Genomic DNA, 17,735 nt, shown 5'->3' on the forward strand with positions numbered 1-17,735 from the left:
GGGAATATGGTTGGTACAGGACTTGGCACACAGTAAGTGCTCAGTAGTGTGTCGCTGCTGCTGCTGTGCAGGGGGGTGGGGCGCAGAAGGGGCTTCTACTTCAAGTCTGTCTCCCCTACCAGTCCAGGCTACCCGTGGCGGCCTGCGTTCGTTTGCATCCTCCCAGTGCCCAGGCCGGGTCAGCTCCAGCTTGCTTCAGGAAGCGTTCAGGAATAAACGTGGACAATTGCGGTCAGGAAGGGGACTTCAGCTTCCCTTTCTCCCAAGAGGAAAAGAGGTAACGCTGCCGCCGTTGCCCTCACCTACGAGGGTTCGAGCGCTGCCTGCAACCCGGTTACCCCACACTCCTCCCTAGCGCTAATCCCAGCGGGGTTCAGCCCGCAGTCAGTCCTCCCAGAAGCAGAGTCTCACTCGCCCCCCCACCCCCGGCACCAGGCCAGAGAGTCCGGGGTTCGGATTCTGGCTTCTTGGCAACTGGGTGTGAGACCCCAGGCGAGTCATTGCGGGTCTCTGAGCCTCCCTGTTCCTGACTGTGCAATGGGCAGAGGGGCAGGAAAGCGTAGTGGGCACAGGACATTCCCAGGCGCCGAGGGCTGTGACTGACCGACCTGTGCTTCCACAGCGGGGCCTGGTTGGTGGAGACGCTCTGTGCCGGGTAAGGGAGGACCTCGGGTGCCCCACTACCCCACTCCTGGAACGCCCACCGCTCACGAAGCCTTCCTGAGCGCTACCCGAAAGTACTGACAGCCTGGAGCTGAGGCCTGGGCGCTCCGGGCGTGCCGCTTCTCTCTGGGCCTCCTATGTTCACGGAAGGGGAGTTTTCGCAAACCGCCCACTCTCGGCTAGCAGACACCGCATCACGAGAGGAGAAGACCCACCGGGGCGGTGGGGAGGCGAGGAGATCCCGGGTCCCAGAAGGTTGGACAAGTCCCTGGACCAGATGGCCCTCAGTTTCCTCCTCTGTAAAATGTGGCTGGTAATAACCAATTCTCTAGATCCAACCTGGTTTGCTGTGAGGATGAACTAATATAATAGTCTTGAAGTCTGTGACGCTGCTCCAGATGTTCTTGGGAATGAGTAACGCGGGTCCACAGGCCGCCCTCTCTGGTCGGCAAGTGCACCGCTGGGAACCAGGGAGCCTCGGGGGACCCAGCGTAGGTCCTTCCCGAAACCAAGAGACCCAGGGCGTTCTTAGCGCCACCTTGGGTGCGGTGGGGCAGAGGACGGAGAAGAGGCGGTCAGAACCGCCCTGCGAAGCGAGGCTGGGAAGCTCCGAAGGCCTGGAGTAGGGGGAGCGCATCGGGGCTTTAGCGGGCGCGGCGGCCAAGGGCAAGAAAGTTTACACTCTCAGAAGCTCCCGCACGCTTCCCCCCCCCCGCCACCCCCACCCCCGCCTTCCTCTTTTCTAACTCTTCTCTCTCCTCTCTCCCTCTTTTTTCTCCTTTTTACTCCCCTTTTCGTCCACCGCTCTTGCCGGCATCTTTCTTCTCTGGGCCCTTCTCCCCCACTTTCATCTCTTCGCGCTCGTACTTTATCACCAGACAGCCAAACCCCCTTTCCAATTAAAGTGGAATTAGGCAACTCAATCAAATTAGTTCCCCATTAAAGCCCTTCTTTATTAAACCGTTTTCTTGTCCTGCTATTAAGTTTCACTGCCTGGCGGAACTCGAGCCGGCCCCAGAAGTTTACCTTAGGATGTTGCCGGACCCAGCCGAGGGGAGGAGTCACTCTTTTCCTGGAGCGGGGGAGTCACTCTGCGGGAAGCGGGAGGGAGGGACTGGAGGTTGAAGGAGAGGGTCGGCCAAGGAGCGGCTAATTTGCTCAGCTCGACGTGAGGAGTGAAGGTGAAAAGGGTGAGAGACGAGGTCTAGCTCGAAGTCGCGTCCTCGCGGCCACTCTCTCGTATTACACTGCTTCAAGGAAGGCAGCATGCCACTCCCAACCCTCACGACCCCATAATAACTCCCAGGCAGTAGCCCTTGTCAGGAGAATGGCAGCAGTCACTCTGCTCAGCCGTCGCCTCCGCTGCCTGTGGTTCCAACCCTGAGATGGGGCGCTCACTGCGTGCGACGTGAGCTATGCCCAAATCTGCACCCAGAAAAGAGCGGGAACTGGGCCTCAGCCTTGCAAGATCCCTGTGAAGGCTCGGGCCCGTGACCTAAAAACTAAGAGCTCTGGCAAGGCGACCCCTCTGCAGCCTGCGCGCCCAAGCTGGGGTACACCCTGGGTTCCCGCTGGGCAGCGGTCGCGGGTCCTTCGGGAGTTGTGAGCCCCGCGCCACTCTGGTAGGATAGGTCCTCCCAGGTACCACAGGAAGTCTTCTCTCCCAGTCTCCCCGAGGGTCGCAGCTCTCGCGGGACCTCGGTCACGCATCTCCTTAACACCGCGGTCTGAGCGAGAAATCAAGACCCTGCCCCCGCGCCTCCCCACCCCTCACTTCTCGAGGAGCGGGACGGTATTCCTCATTGTTTTCTTAGAAAATAACATTTATTTCTAGCTCATATCTATGCAAAGGAAAGCACAAAGTGCTGCTCTGCAGCAGCGTTTTCCGCTGCCGGCCCTTCAGTCAGGGCGTTTGGCGAGTCCCGGGAGGCGAGGATGGGCCCGCGAGCGGGCGGTTCTGGCTCAGTCACACGTCGCTCTGTTCCTGCTTCAGCGCGCACCTTGACGGCTCCTTAGGAACAGACCAGCCGCAGGCAAGGGGGGCAGGTGGGCAGGATTCGTCCCGAGTTTCCAATATATTTAATCTATAAACCTGATAAGTACAATGCGCGCAGTCTAATTTTTTTTCCATTTTGTCCTTTTTTTGCTTGTTTTTGAATGTTTTTTACGTTAATACCGAGGTCACCTACAGATTACAATTAATAACTTAGAATTCCATTTTATAACATTATACACTGGCTTGTATATATATATGTATAGATTATATATAGATTTATACATATATAAAAACACACTGCACCAAGGAAACCCATGCTTATCGGCATAAGCAACAAAGAGAGCGACAAATACCGCAACAAGGAAAGTGCACCTTAGAACTCATTTCCTTTTTTTTTTTTTTACAATTGTATCGATATATATGTGTGTTCCAAAGACTCAACTCAGTGCCAAGAGATTTATACATCCTAAATTTATATTTGTTAGAGTGAACATTTAAATTTTTTAAAAGTAGGGGCTGGGGAGACACAGAAAAGACTCTCAGATTATCCTGCCATCCACTGAGAGCCGGATGAGCACAACACAGCTAAGGAGCCGCAGGACCCTGGACTGCTGTCGCAGCCTCTTAATTCTCCTGAATTCCCGGCCTTTTGGAAAGGGGGCTGCGGAGGCTTGAAGAGAGGTCAAAGCCTCTTTGGGTGGAAAATGAGGACCCAGGCCGCGCACCCCCTCCTAGAACACCTGCACCTGTCTGTAGTTGCTTCCCCTTTGCTCAGCCTTCCCCACCCACCTCCAAAACAAAACCCCAAAACCACCTTGGAGTGAGAGGACCCCAGCCAGGGCGCAGAGGCCGCGCTGGGCGAAGAGGGGTAGGCGGCTCGCGGGGACAGGACTGGGGTTCCTGTTTGGGGACCAGCCGGCTGCCAGGCCCCTTGCCCTACTGCTTCTCCGGAGCGCCGTTGACCATAGGCCCGTACAGGCCGCCGCCGTAGGTCGGCTCCTTGTGCACAGCTGCCGCAGCGGCGGCCGAGCGGTCGCGCATGAGATCGCTGAAGGCGTAGTCCATGGGCGGGCGGAAGCCGAGCGTGGGCACCAGGCCGGCGGTCGAGTAGGGCGCCATGAAGGCCAGACCGCGGCTGTGCGCCGCAGCCGCCGAGTAGGCCAGGCGCAGCGGGCTGAGGCCGAGCGGTGCGCCCAGCGGGTAGGCGCCCGCGTCGGCACCGAAGTGACTGGCGTTGGGCTGCAGCGGCGAGAAGGCGGAGCGGCTGCTCAACGAGCCCAGCGCTCCAGGCGCCATGGCGCTCGCCAGCAAGGGTCTGTGGTGCGGCGGTGCGGCGGGCCCGGCCTGCAGCGGCGCAGGCAGCCCGGGCCCTCCGGCTGCGGCGGCGTCGACACGGCCGGGCCACGCGTCGTCTGCAGCTGCTGCGGCACCCACAGCGGCCTTGTCTGGGGGCGCCGCAGGGCCCAGGCCGGCCGCCAGGCCCCCGCGGTGGTGGTTCAGAACCTGCTCGATGGCCTGCACCACATCGCCGCCGCAGCCCTGCAACACCAGCTCCAGGACGCCTCGCCGGTGGCCTGGGAAGACGCGGGTCAAGATGTCCAGCGGCGTCCGCTGCCGTGGACCCGGGCCTCCGCCCAACCCGGGCGCCGGCGCGGCCTCACCCTCTTCTTTGTCGGCCTCTGAACCGGATTCAGAGCCCAGAGGGCTAGCGGAGCCCGGGCTGTCGTCCTCGCCGCCGCCAGGGCCAGCGCTGCCTGGGCAGCTGCCACCTGCCTCTTTGGAGGCCCGAGCTAGGGGCGAACCAGAAAAGGATTCGCCGTCGCCGTTCTCCGAGGCTGAGCCGGGCCGCACCTCCGGAGACGACGTTCCGGGCCCCGAGTCTGCGCCATCGGGTGATAAGGGCTTCACCGGCGGCGGCTGCGGGCTGCCTGGGCGGCCTGCCTGAAGCAGCGTCTTGGGAAACAGGTCAAACTTCTGCAACTTGGCCTCTGGGAGGGGAGAAAACGTGTCGTGAGGAGCGGTTAGCTAGAGGACCACACTCACAGCACCTCAGCCCTTTGGATCTTAGTTTCCTCTTCCTCAGCCCCACAGCCCTTATTCACTAGGCTCCAGTGCCCCTCTTCCTTTTTGCTCTAGCATTCCTTCCGCTCTGAGCCCCTACAGCCCTGTCTCTCTTTCCCTGACCCCAGGGCTCCCTCTTTTTCTGTACCCAGAATCCCCAACCACCCGGGCCCTGTAAAGTTGATGTTCAGGCCTGCTCTCCCCACATCTGTGCCCCAACACCTCCACCCTTAACTTCCTTTCCAGTCCTGCGCTGCCCTGGAGAAGTGGCCTGGTCCAGGGTTCAAACGGGAGACAATATAACGCTGTAAAGAAGAGCCCACTGTATAGAAGATGCCTGCCCTGGGCAGCGCAGCCTGTAAGGAAAGGGGCTTTAGTTATCTAGGAGGTCCTAAGCTTCTCTACAGGCAGAAGTAGAACCCCTATTTCTAATCCGCTCTTTCCAAAATGAGACCTAAGAAGTTCTTCTCTCCCAAGATTAGAGCTGATCCCTCCTTCCCCTCAATGGTCCTGGCCTAATTTCCTCCCTCCCCAGAAAAAGCCACGGGAGTCCAGAAAAAGAGGGTGGGGCTAGGCATCGAAGAGGAAAAGGCAAAGGAAAGCAGACCCAGAGAAACCGGGGAGGTGCGGAAGAAGCTAGAAGGAGGGAGGGCGAAGGAAGTGGCTGTCGAGAGGGCGTTAGGAACGCAAGAAGGGGAATTACATGCGGAAAAGAAACGAGGGTTTCTTAATACCTAGGGAAAGCAATGGGGTGGGGGTCGGTTAAAGGGAGTCGGATTTCTTAACAGGGTTGGGAAGTGGCCCAGGGAAAGGGCCTGTGGAGAAGCACAGAGCGGAGGAAGATGAGATGTGCAGGTTTCCACCTGGGGAGAAGACAAATCGAGGAAGCAGGGACTTGCCTGATTTTGGGTAACGGTGGGAAAAAGGGGTGAAGTGCAAATGTTTCAGAAGCGGAAGAACAGTTTCTGTACCCACGCCCCATACCCGACGCTGGGAGAGCGGTGAACCCTAGTAGCGAGGCGATTGGACACCGGGGTTCTACTCTTTCTGAACAGAGACAAGTTCCTGGGCTGCGTGCCCCAGAGCTGCAATCCTGCGGCCTGGCCGCGCTCTCACCTGCGCCCCCTGCGCCCGCGGCTCCGCCTCCGGTCCCCGCAGGCGCTCCTGCTCCAGGTCCCCCGCTGTCGGCGGTGCACACTGAACCGAAGACCTCGTAGGCGGGCCTCGGGGGGATGATGCCGTTGGCCGCGGCCAGCGCCAGCCCCTCCGCAGTGCCGTAGAGCAGCTGCAGCTCGCGCGCCTCGTTCTCTTCCTGCGCCTGCTGCCTGCGCAGCGCCACCTGCGCCGCCATGACACGCTGGCGCTCCGCGATAAGCGTGCACTTGGCGCACAGGCAGTCCTTCCAGCGACAGTAGCGTTTGTGGCCCTTGAGTGCCGACACCACGCCATGGTTGCGGCAGCGCGCGCACTTGGGGGTCCGCGGGTACTTTTCGGCTGCCCGCAGCAACAGCGGCGGCCCCCGCAGCAAGCCGCCTGCCACGCTCACCGGTAGTGATGCGGCAGCCGCCGCGGCCGCCGCCACCGACGCCACCGAGGCCACAGGCGGCCCCGTCGCTGTAGCCGCCGCCGCCGCCGTCGCCGCGCCGGGCACGCTGGGCAGCTCCGAGCGCAGCTCCATGACAAGACCTGACGGGAAAGAAGGTGGGAGAGGGGAGAAACCCCGGTGAGGAGCACACCGCGAGCTAGGCTGAAGCGCAGCCCGGAGGAACCCAAGTTGGAGAGGGAAATTTGGGCAGCAGGGGCTGGACTAGCGGGGCCCGAATTGCTGGGAGGAGGAGCAGTCGGAATCTTCTCCAGAGCCCGAGCGCCTCCACCCCAGACCCCCCACGGCTGCTCTTAGACCTGATTTACACGCTGGGGGTTAGATTTTGTCTGAATCAGTGATTCCGCCGGAAAAAAAAAAATAAAGAGACATGTAAAGTGTGAAAGTCACTGATTCGGATGGATGTAATGAGCATTTGAAAAAGGAGAGATGATTCCCTAAAGCTTAGCCTAATTGGGGTGAGACGGGCTAGAGAAATGTTAGTTTGGCGGGACTGGGATTAGAGCGACAGCTTTGGCCCAGAAGTTAGGATGATGCCAAGGGCAAAACAGGAAAACCGGGAGCAAAACGGGCAGTTAGGTGGAAGGGTGAAGATAAGGAGAGAGAGACGGAGTTGCAGAGTTGAGCTGGCTGGGTCAGAGTTTTGTTTCTTTTTGTTTGTTTGCTTTTAATGCAGGCTGGGGCAGAAGCATTGGAGAGAAAAACCAGGAGCAGAAAGAATCGCTCTAGGAAGCAGAGTGGGAGCGAGGAAACAACTCCAGCAAAGTTAGGCCCAGTGGCTCTGGGACCCGTAAAAATGTAAGCTCCAAAAAGTTCCACCGTGCGGGCCTCCAGAGAGTGGGGGAGAAAGTGTATGTGGATCTAGTTTAGGACTGGGAAGTATTAAGGAGAAAAATTCAGCCAAAGAAACTTTCTGTATAGGCAAACGCAGCCCAAAGATGAGCTTCATGGGCAAGGAAAACAGCGAAAAGCAGCTGATCTGGGTGTCCGGAATCCAGGGGCCGCACCCGGGAGAGGGGGAATGTGTAAGAAAAAAAAAACCCACAGGCAAAGCCTCGGGGAGGGGATTGGGTAAAACCTGTCGTGCAATTTTTTAGCCTCGCAGTCAGGAGAAGTAGTCGGGGCAGAAGACGTATCCTGAGAAAAGTTAGATAATTCGGGAAGGGGATCTTTCTCGAAGACCACCTCACACTGCCCTCGCTTACCCTCCCCTCCGGGTTTAGGGACACAGTCGTCAGACACGCCCTCCCCGACTTGGGGCCCCTGGGAACCCCGCTCAAGCGCAGGCTCCTGCGTTCTGATCTCAGAGTTGGGGTCCTAGGACGCAGATGGCCCAGTAGGCCTCACCGAGCCTGGGGAGTCGCCGTCTGAACTGGTCACAAATGGACACCGGAGTCCCACTCGCACCGCAGCCCCGCAAGGCCCAAGCAGGCCCAGCTCACCGCTTCCGCCGCGGTCTCCTCTGCTTCACGCTTTCCCCGTCCCCGCCAGAGCCCGGGACAGAGTCCTCGTGTTTCCGTCCGAGAGTCCCAGACCTCCTCTCTAGGAGCCTCCTCCCCAGAACCCTCGGGCCGCGCCGTCCCTAAGGCCCACGGGGCCCGGGCCTCCTCAACAGGGGCCGCAGACCAGGTCGCCACCCGGGGCTCTCCCTGAGGCCCTCAACTACCTGCCTAGGGCTGCGGGATCCTCCTCCTCCTCCGCCGGCGCTGCACACGCCTCCCGGCTCCACTGGCGACGCTGGCGTTCTTGGCCTCTTCCCCTTGCCCCGGGTCCCTGATCTGACCACGTCACCCTCCTTCAGTCACCATGTCCGAACCTCCGGACCCCTCAGAACGCAGCGCAGTCCAACCCTCCCTTCAGAAATCCGGGTCGGAGGCCTGTCTGCCAGCCGCCTGGTTGGAACCCGTGACCGGACTCTCGTCGTGCCGCGTCCCCTCGCGGTGCGCGCGGGACGCTGCGCGCAGCCGGGGCCCAGTTGCCCGGCGCTGCCAGACTCTCAATGAGCAGCTCGCCCGCTCTATTGTTGCTCCTTAGGGCTCCATTAGACAGAATTGGACAACAATGTGGCGCCTGCCATTGGCCAGGGGAGGCAGACGGCGCTCTGATTGGCCGGGCCCGCGCCCGGGGAGCCCCGCATTCTACAGTGTCCGAAAGATTCGAAACTCCAAAAGCTCCACTGTGTGCCTCCGGGAGGGGAGGGGGCGCGCCAGGGAAGGAGTGGAAAAAAGTGGGCGAGGAGGAGCGTTGAAAATTTCGTGACATGTAGTTTCCGTGCGCCCGAGAGCGTGTGAATTGCTCCTAATTACCGTGTCCGGTGCGCCTCTCTGCGTAGACGTGTGTAACCCCTCAGCTTCTGGGGCGCCGGCTCGGCTCCACCGCTCTCACTGGCCGGGGACGCTTGGCAAAGCCGAGCTTCCCAAGTGGCCCTGGAGCCCTGGGGCGGGATGGGGGGCAGGTGACAATTCAATTACTGAGGTTGTGGTGTGGGCGGGACAGGGGTGCGGGGGTGGGGAAGGGAGGGTGTTCAAGGCATAAATGCCATGACGATTTTTCCTGTCTTCTTCCTGCTATGTTTCGGCGCGCTCCCTAGTCTGATGCGTTTGGGGTAGTTGGGGGCTGCTTTGGTTTTTTTCTTCTGTCGCCTTTAAAGCTCAGTTACTTTATTGTAAAAGTCCTGATACGATAGGCATCCTGGAGGGTAAGTGTGGTTTATGAAGATTTTTGTGTTTAAAGAGAAGCCCAGCGAAAATAAATGAGATTGCGCTTCCTGTTGGTGCCCGCCGCGTCCCTCGCTCCCTGAGCCTTTCCTCTCCCCTCTCGTCTTTCGCGTTCCTCGGACCGTTCTGCTCCTTCTTTTCCTCATTTTTCCAGCATCTCGATTTCTTTTTCTTGGTGGTGGGATTCTTTTTGTCGTTGTTGTAAGTGAACGAACAGCCCCCCACCTCTTTTTTTTCTTTTCTAAACGAAAGTAAAAAGTGGCCTCTGTGTCTCCGCAGATTCTCTTAGACTCAGGACGCTCACCCGTCCGTCGGTCCTTCCCGGCAAGAGATAAAGTCACTGCGGGGAGGCCCCCGGGGACAGTTTTCAGTTTTAACTTTCGCCTTATTCTCATCCTGTCCTGATGTCGCGGCCCTGAGGAACAGCTCCTTCTGAAGAGGAGGTAACAGGTTTCAGATTTTGTTTCCTTTTTGAAAGGCAACATCTGGTATTAATGACGCGGCCCTCGGGCGGGTTGCCCTCGGTTTCTGTAGCTCTGATTTTATCTCTGTGTCTTTTCATTCTGTCTTTCCCTCTAATGTCTAATGTTCTGTCACTGTCGCTTTTATTCTCTAGTTTTCTCTCTCTCTTTCCTTCAGAGTAAATATTATTTCCTTAAATAATAAGGAAAACGAGCGTTCCGGTCGTTCTCTTTCCACTTTTGACGGTGCGTTTCCGCGTTGCTCTTTCGAACCTCTAGGCCTCCGGGAATTTGGGCGCGCAGACTTGGCCCGGAGAGTCGCGGCCTCAGGACGCAGCCCCTCCCGCCTGGCACAACTGCTGGGCCGCGCCCCATCAGTCTATTCGCCGCTTCTGAGCCCAGGGGTGGGGGTGCAGGAAGGAAGGTGCGACCCACGGGCCCCCAACCGAAGACCGAAAGGGCCCCCAACCTGGCGCCCCGGGAGATCCCTGGAAGAAGCCCACCCAGAGGTTGAGGCTGGAGGGAGGCCCAAGTGGGAGTGATGCGCCGGAGGACCGAGCAGAGAGCTTCCAGGAAGTTGACCAGGCCCCGGCGCGAGGGCGCTCCGACCCGGACAAGGTCTAAGATAGCGATAAAAACCTGGTCACTCGCTCTCAGGAAATGCCACTCGCTGGAGTCAGTGAATGGGTTTAGGAGAGCGAATACGGGGTCAGCCCCCGCGAGGGTCTCCCGCGTGAGGTGAGGGTAAGGGAATGCTTCAGGGATAATATGTCCTCTAGGAGCGCAGGACCCAGACCCCACCTTCCAACACCTTGAGTTTCCGCGGCCAAGCACGTCTACGCCCCGGCTGCACTTGGGGAGGGGTCGGGGGAAGAGCGCCGATCACCACCGGATTCCCCGTAGGGGCCGCCAGGAGCCTGCTCCTAGAGCTCCCTTGGACAAAATTTTCTGGAAATTATATTAAACCGAAAACGAAATAAACTATACAAATCTGCCTAGCTTTGGCGGGGAGGCGGGGGCCCAGGTATCCTTCTTTGCGCTTGAGACCAGGCCATCGTGAGATTTCCCCACTCCGGATGGGGGCAAGGGTGTAGCTACAAGGACTCGGGAACCCAAGGGTCCCCGCAGATGCGTGAGGAACTTCATTTTCTCAGAAGGGGGAGGAGGAGCATCCTGGCACCTAACATAGCCCAACCAGAGGGAATCCGCCAACCCTTGGTGGCCTCTCTCTTCTCTCCCCCCTTTCCTCATCCCCAAAGGTCTGGGACCCACAGCCTTTTCTCCCACTCTCCGGAGGTTAGGGAATTCCTGTGAGTGAATGTGTTAAGGAGGAGGGCAAAATAAACCCGTCCTGGGCCAAGGTCATCGCACTCACACTTAGACCGGGCAGGAATCCTCTGCCCAGCTTCGCAGGCCATTCCAGGGGCAGTTCCTCCTGATTTGGAGTGGGTTGGTCGGAGGGGAAAGGAAGGGCATGGCCCTACTGGGCCGCCAGCACCAGAAGAGCACGCCCCGGTTGAGGCAGTAGGGGCAATCCTCCCCCCCCCACACACACACAACTAGCTTCACACTTGGACACACCCCCCTCCTCTGCAAGTGTGACCACTCTCTGCAAAGTTTGGAACACACTCTCACACCGGCATTCAGAGAGCACCACGGGCTCAATTCTGATGCTAGCCTCCCGCCAAGGGGACCTTTTCAGTGAGTTTGACCTCACAGTGTTCTCATAAATATGTCCTCATCCTAGGACATCCACTTGGTGTGTAACATTCCCAGACTCCCACAGATTTCCACCTCGGTGACTGCACACCCCGATAGGAGCACATCCTCACGCACGTATGCCCTGGTTTATGCGCAGAGCTCCATCCTTACTTCTACAGTTGGGCCCCAGGCAGAAAAACCACAGCCTTCCGGGACAAATGAGGCGGCTGAGAGCAGAGGGCCCTCCTCACACATTCACACGCGTCCTCTCAGCTCGGAATCATTTGCTGACGCCTCTGCAGTGCCAGCGGCTTGGGGCCCGGGTGAGAGGGCCCAGCCAAGAAAATCCACCCCATCCCTATTCGCCCCTGGCCCCATCCCCCAACCCCACGCCCAGGCAGTGGTGGCGTCCAAAGCGACTGCGCTGGGATGAGGCTGGGATTGAGGTCCTAGGGTGTTGAACCGGCTCGAGGCGCGGCTTGGGGAAGGGGGCCGAGGGTGAGGAGTATGGCTCTGAGTAGGAGAAGAGCCAGGAGCGCCGATGGGGGACCCGGGAGGCATTGACTTTTGCGCTGTTTGCCCGCGGCCTCGGAGCAAGCAGACGCCATCTGTTTGCCGGCTGCGACGCGTCCCGTTTAATTACCCTCCCGGCAGCCTAATAGAGATGATATTAAACTAAATCTTTCTGACATTAAAAGTAATTATCCCCAAACCGGTGGCTCCGGGACGGAATGGCCCCTCCCGCACCCACCCCTTCCTTGGCCATGCCGGATTCCGTTAGTTTGGCTGATACTCTTCGCCCGGGAATGGGGCGCAGAGAAAAGGGGGAAGATGCCTTTGGGAGAAGGAATCTCTACGAGTTGCCCGTCACGCGTTTTCCCGCACAACCACAGACGCTTCTGTTCTTATGAGGACACACGCACGTGTACTCATAGACACGTAGCGACATTTTCCTCCAGATCAACTCATGAGTCATGCCGATTAAGACCCTTAGCTGCTCACACCCTCTGTGGATAGGGAGACGCGCAGCTTGGCTTCCTGTCCCCGTCCTCTGACACTGCTAAAATGGTCATTTTCCGTGGTCATAGCCACGGATCTATGCCAGGACCAGGAACCAGTCATAATTTCGAAACCAGAAAGAACTCCTGTGGTGACGCCGGGTTTCTCAGGCGCTCTTGCAGCTAAGGGCCAGGCGCCCAGCGATTTCCCTACAGTGTCTTACTGAAGTTGCACCACTCTCTGCGAGGCAGGTCCGATTATTCCACTTGTCAGGTGAGAAAACAGATTCGGAGAGGTGAGATGACTTGTTCCCCATCTCACAATTAGTGCGTAACAGAGCAAAATTAAACCCGGGAGTACCCTCATCCAACGCTACGTCTGTCTGTACAGTGCAGGCGCAGCGGGCGCCGCGGACTGGCTCCTGGCCCAACGCACCCCTCCACACTCGTCGGCCGGGAACCCGCTGGTGCTCTGCTTCTTCCCCGGCCGTGGACCTAAAGGCCGGGCCGAGCAGCCGACTGAAGGCGGAGGAGTGAGGGCATTGTCGCTGTGTGAACAGGCAGGAGCCCTGGAGGTGGAGCCCCAGCGGCTACAGCCCTCCTTTGGATCAAGCCCTCGCGTCTGGCCGGCAAGCGAAAGGCGGGCGTCTGCTTAGTGTCGCCAGGCTTCTCCACGACCTTCTGAATGGGGGCATCTAAGCCTGACACCAACATGTGGAGAGTGGTGTTCACCGCCCCACAATTCGTTTCTATTTGTGAGTGCCTACTGGGTACAGCCACTCTGCTAAACACTTGGTGTGTGCTGCCTTGCTTGGCACGCAGTTCTGGGGGAAGATGCGGTGTTCCACGTTTCAAACACGAGGTAGCCAAGGTTCCGCAAGGCGACATAACTTGCCTGGGGCCACAGTGCTGCCAAACTTCGAAAAAAACAGAAATCCAGATCCGACTCCCACTCTCAGGTTTTTTTACGCAGCTTCCGTTCTGGGTGGGTAGGATCAGACCTAGGGGCTTCCGTTTGGTTTGATTCCATTCAGTTCACTGATCATTCACAGAAACATGAAAGTACGAGTCATTCATTCATTCACGTTTTAATTTGTTTATGTAACTGCATTTGTTGAGTGTCTAGTATGTGCCAGGCTCTATGGATCCGAGACAAATCAACCAAAATGGGCTCTTACAGAACTTGTTAGACAACTGGTGACACAGTCATCTATCAGTGAACTCACAGTGAGAAATCTAATCTTGGGAATGAGGGAGGGAGTTTGAGGAGAAGCTTTCTGAAGAAAGGGACCTCTGATGTGAGACGTTAGGTTTCAAACCCCAAAGGAAACACTGTTATTACTTGTTCTGACAGAATAAAAGTCTTATCAAACATTTTAGAAAATTCAGCAAAACATATTTGGTGAATTTTGCTAATTTTTTTCCTGTGTACCCACACTTACAAAAATGTATTTTACAGTACTTTTTTGTTTACAAATGTGCTAAGCATTTTAATATTAATCTATCTACATAACATTTTTAAATGATTGTTTAATGTTCCATTGCATGGATGCATCTTTCTTTAGCCATTTCACTGTTAAGAGGTATTTTGTTTCTTTCCAGATTTTGCTCTAATAAATATTGCTACCACAAAAGTCCTTTGTGAATTTGCCTGGTTATTTCTTTAGGATAAATTCCTAAAAATAAGATTGATCAGTCAGAGTCTTTTTACATTTTTTAAAGGCTTTTGATAGCAATCAAATAGCCCACAGGAAAGGTATCAATGAACACGGTACAAGCACATCTTTCTGATCTTATAAATCTTTGCCAATTTGAACAAGAAAAATAGTATATCATTGTTATAATTTGCATTTCCTTAGTTATTCCTTAGTTTTTCCTACCTGGGTCGGTCAGTTGTTTTAAAAATTATTTATATACATCATTTGCTTATTTTTCAATCATAGAGCTTCTCCTTTCCAATTTGTACTAGTATCTTCTGTCTGCAACATGCGCTGCATTTTTTCACTTTTTTGAGGTTGTCTTCCATTGTTATGCTGGAGTTTTAAAGCATTTATATAGACCAATATTTTCTTGTTAGATTCTATTTACAGTTTTATACGTAAGGTTTTCTCAAATCCAACCTTCTAAAAGCATTCGCCTATATTTTGTATTAGCTTTTTTCATTATTTACATATATATCTTTAGTTCATTGGAAACTAATTTTGATGAAAGGTGTGGTCTGTAGCTTAATTTTCCCCAAATAATTAGCCGTTTATCACAGCATTCTTCAATGAACCCTTTCCCCTACTGAGCATATACTATGTACCAGATTCTCAGATTTGGTAGGTTGATCTCAGCATATTCTCTTCTAGGGAGCTATTTAGTCTTCTTGCACCAGCCTCACTATTTTAATTATTGTAGTTCTGTAGTATTTGGGAGGGCATGTCATCCTGATTTTTCTTTTTCCACATTCTCATGGCTATTTTCAAAATACAGATTTCTGAATAAATATTTTGGGAATTTTAAACATAGTTCCAAAAAAGAAAGTAAAAAATGTTGGAGGGAAATTTAAGTACCTTTAGAAATTAATTTGAGGGAGATTATGCATCTTCACAATATGAGAAGTGTCTATCTTGGTGTGATGTTATCATGACTTTTATGTCTCTTGGTAACTGCTGTCATTTTTTTTCAATAGTTCTGTTTCTTAAACATATATTCACACTTTGTATTTTATGTAGCTATTGTGAATAGAATCTTTTCACCCATTACAGCGTTTAACTGGTTATGACAGGAGCATAAGAAATTTACCGAAAATAGTATATTTATCTTGGAACCCACCTCCTTTGTGACCTCTCTCCCACTAACAATTTTTAAGTTAGTTTTTGCAGTTTTGCCACCCAGCTGAGTTTGTAAGGACCCGGAAATGAGCAGGAAGAGGGAGGGTTGAAGATGTAGAAGTGATTTGCTGGTCTTCCTGGGGCTTTGTGGATGGCGTGCACCGGCTATGTGGTCTTCTTTGGGCCATCCTTCTCCTGGTTTCCATCTCCCAAGAGGACCCCTTGAAATAGTGATTCCGAGAATCAGCTCCGGGGCTGATGCGCCACCCAGATACGGAGATTCCGCGGCGCGGTGTTACCATAAGCGAGTCGCCAGCCCTCTCTGGGCTTGCCTCCCGGCCACCCTGGAGTGAGACTGTCTGGAGGACAGCGCAGCCAGGCCACTACCTGTGGGGAAAGGAGACTGTAGAGAGGAGGGGCATGCGGGCTGGCTCCTAGGCCCGGTCAGCCTGGATTTGGGTCCAGACTCCCTCCTCCATAGTGGGGTGAACGACCTTCGCCTCGGCAGCCACCTACTCTCAGCCGATTCCCAGCCTGTATCCCTGGGGCCACCGACCAAATTGGAGATAAGAGGTACAGTTATCTTCCCCCCCTGGGAGGGGGAAGACACACACACACACACACACACACACACACACACACACACACTGGCAATTTTCCCTCAAAGAGTTCTACTCAGACTTCTTTCCCCACTCCTCACATTTCCTGCTGAAATGCGCAGTCTCCTAGGCTGTGTGTGGACCAGGGAGTTTCTAGCAGCCTGACTGGCTCAGGGCCTGCCTGGTCCATCCTTCTTCAACTTGGAGCTCCATACTAGTTGGTGCAGAGCCCAACATAACCCCTTCCTCGTGGGGTCAGGGTGGAGGAGCTGGCTCACAAATAGACTGCCTGCTGTGATGGGTAGTGGGGACTCCAGGCTTGCTGTGGCACTGATGCACAAATGCCTGCCTTCTACAGATTCCCAGTCCCAAGGCAGTCAGCTACCTGGAGAACTTCTTCTCACCCTTTACACCCAGCCTCACAGATCTTGTCAGAGGCACAGGAGGCACACACTGACTCTGCAAACTCTCCAAGTACCTCTGCATTCTACCCTCTCTGAAGCCACATAGTTACCCATCTTCACCTCTAATTTATACCAGAGGAAACCGAGGTATAGAGAGCAGGTGACTTTCCCAGGGGCATACAGCTAGTGGGGGAAGGGATGAGAACTGTTCTTTGCATCTTCAGAAGAGAGCTGTTGGAGCCTTGGAAATGGGATTGAGGCCACTTTCCCTATCCAGTTCCCTGAACTGGCCTCTGGGGTGGGGCAAGGGTGAAGGAAGGGAGCACTTCTCTCACTGTTTGAAAGAAGCCTCTTTCATTCCCTTCTGTGCACCTACAGCCTCCTTTACCCTCCAGGATGGACTACACTGTGTTCTCACTGCAAGTCAAATGTTTGGCAGATGCTGCAAGTGTCCTCAGCACCTCTGGTCACAGCCTGGGCTGAGCAGGGCTACTAGTGTGGAAGCTGAGCTGAGCCGGAGTCCTACATTTATGACATGTAACATGTGGGTAAAAGTAAAACTTTCATTGTGTCATTGTGAGCATTCAATAATACAATTCATGTAAAGTCCTTCTCTATGTCTGACATATAGTAAACACTCAAGAAGTGCTGGGTATTATTTATTAGGCAGTTACTAAATGAATGAATGAATCCCTCTCTGCCTTCAGTCCAGAGAGGAACAGTTCCCTTCTCAGCACCCTTCTGCCTTCAAGAGAAGGAAGACTGGGAAGCTGGGAGCTGGCAATAGGAGGTTCTTTCCCAGGTGCCTCTGATTTTGAACTCTAATCTTAAAACTCCTTTTAGAACCAGAATTCTGGCAGATTTGCATGGCCCAGACACCTTCACAGGACTGGGATGCTCAAGATCTTAATTCTGGGCCATCTCCTTCCCTAGGTCACTTCATCTACTCCACCTACCACACTCTCCAGAGGCTCCATTAACCAGAGCCTGTTTGCCACAAGGCACAAAGTGGTACTGCCCCAGTAAGTAGGGAGAAGCACAGCCCAGGGCCTGCCCCAAGCCTCTATGGAAAGTGCACCTGCCCCCCTTCACCCTCTCTCTTCTCAGGGCCTTCACTCTTTGGGGCACACCCTAGCACTGCTTGTTCCTAGTAGGGCTCCCTAAATCCAGGGGCTGGGCTCCATGCCCCCATGGCACGGTACCACTTTTATTGCAGAGGATGTGTTCTTCCCTCTGAGTCCCTGACTTCCTGCAACACGCAAAAGATGCATAAAATGCACTTTTTGAAAAACCAAGGCATGCAGATGACAGCTGCACAAACTAGTTCCTCACTGATGTTGCTATGGTTAAAGGCATGCCAGAATGGAGGCTATGGCAAGTCACTTCACTGCTCTGAGCCTGTTTCTCCATCTATAGAATGAGGAAAGGTAGACCGACTGCACTGGGAAATGATCTGAAATGAGACAAGGACTATGCAGACACAGCTAGGAAGATTATGATTCTCATGTGAGATGCTCAGCTGAGCCCTTGGTGCCCACCTCTGGGAATATATCAAAGTTCCTGGCTGTCCACCTGGTTCCCCTTAAAAGTGCTTCCACCTGACCCCCAAATCAGAGAAAAGTTTCATTAAGACTCTCCTCATAGTCTCCTCAGAAGTCCTATACAAATGTTACTGATGTGTAAGGCAGGTAACATTTCCAGGGGTCTGGAGTTCCC

At 54.9% G+C, this 17,735-nt stretch overlaps 1 protein-coding gene across 2 annotated transcripts; it reads right to left on the bottom strand.

Moving 5' to 3' along the window:
* Window positions 1–2,465: 2,465 nt before the first annotated feature.
* DMRTA2 (DMRT like family A2) lies at window positions 2,466–8,074 on the bottom strand. 2 transcript variants are annotated; one of them, XM_017548714.2, is made up of 3 exons: window positions 7,990–8,074; window positions 5,837–6,406; window positions 2,466–4,647 (listed from the first exon to the last, which is right to left on the bottom strand). In XM_017548714.2, exons 2-3 carry the CDS (start codon window positions 6,396–6,398, stop codon window positions 3,596–3,598), a joined length of 1,614 nt encoding a protein of 537 aa, XP_017404203.1. In that variant the 5' UTR covers window positions 6,399–6,406; window positions 7,990–8,074; the 3' UTR covers window positions 2,466–3,595. The 2 variants fall into 2 exon arrangements, with proteins under 2 accessions (XP_017404203.1, XP_037601727.1); XM_037745799.1 differs by lacking the exon at window positions 7,990–8,074 and adding an exon at window positions 7,766–7,983.
* Window positions 8,075–17,735: the final 9,661 nt, after the last annotated feature.

The sequence above is a fragment of the Cebus imitator genome, unplaced genomic scaffold (assembly GCF_001604975.1).
Source record: "Cebus imitator isolate Cc_AM_T3 unplaced genomic scaffold, Cebus_imitator-1.0 Scaffold214, whole genome shotgun sequence".
NCBI classification, from domain to species: Eukaryota; Metazoa; Chordata; class Mammalia; order Primates; family Cebidae; genus Cebus; species Cebus imitator.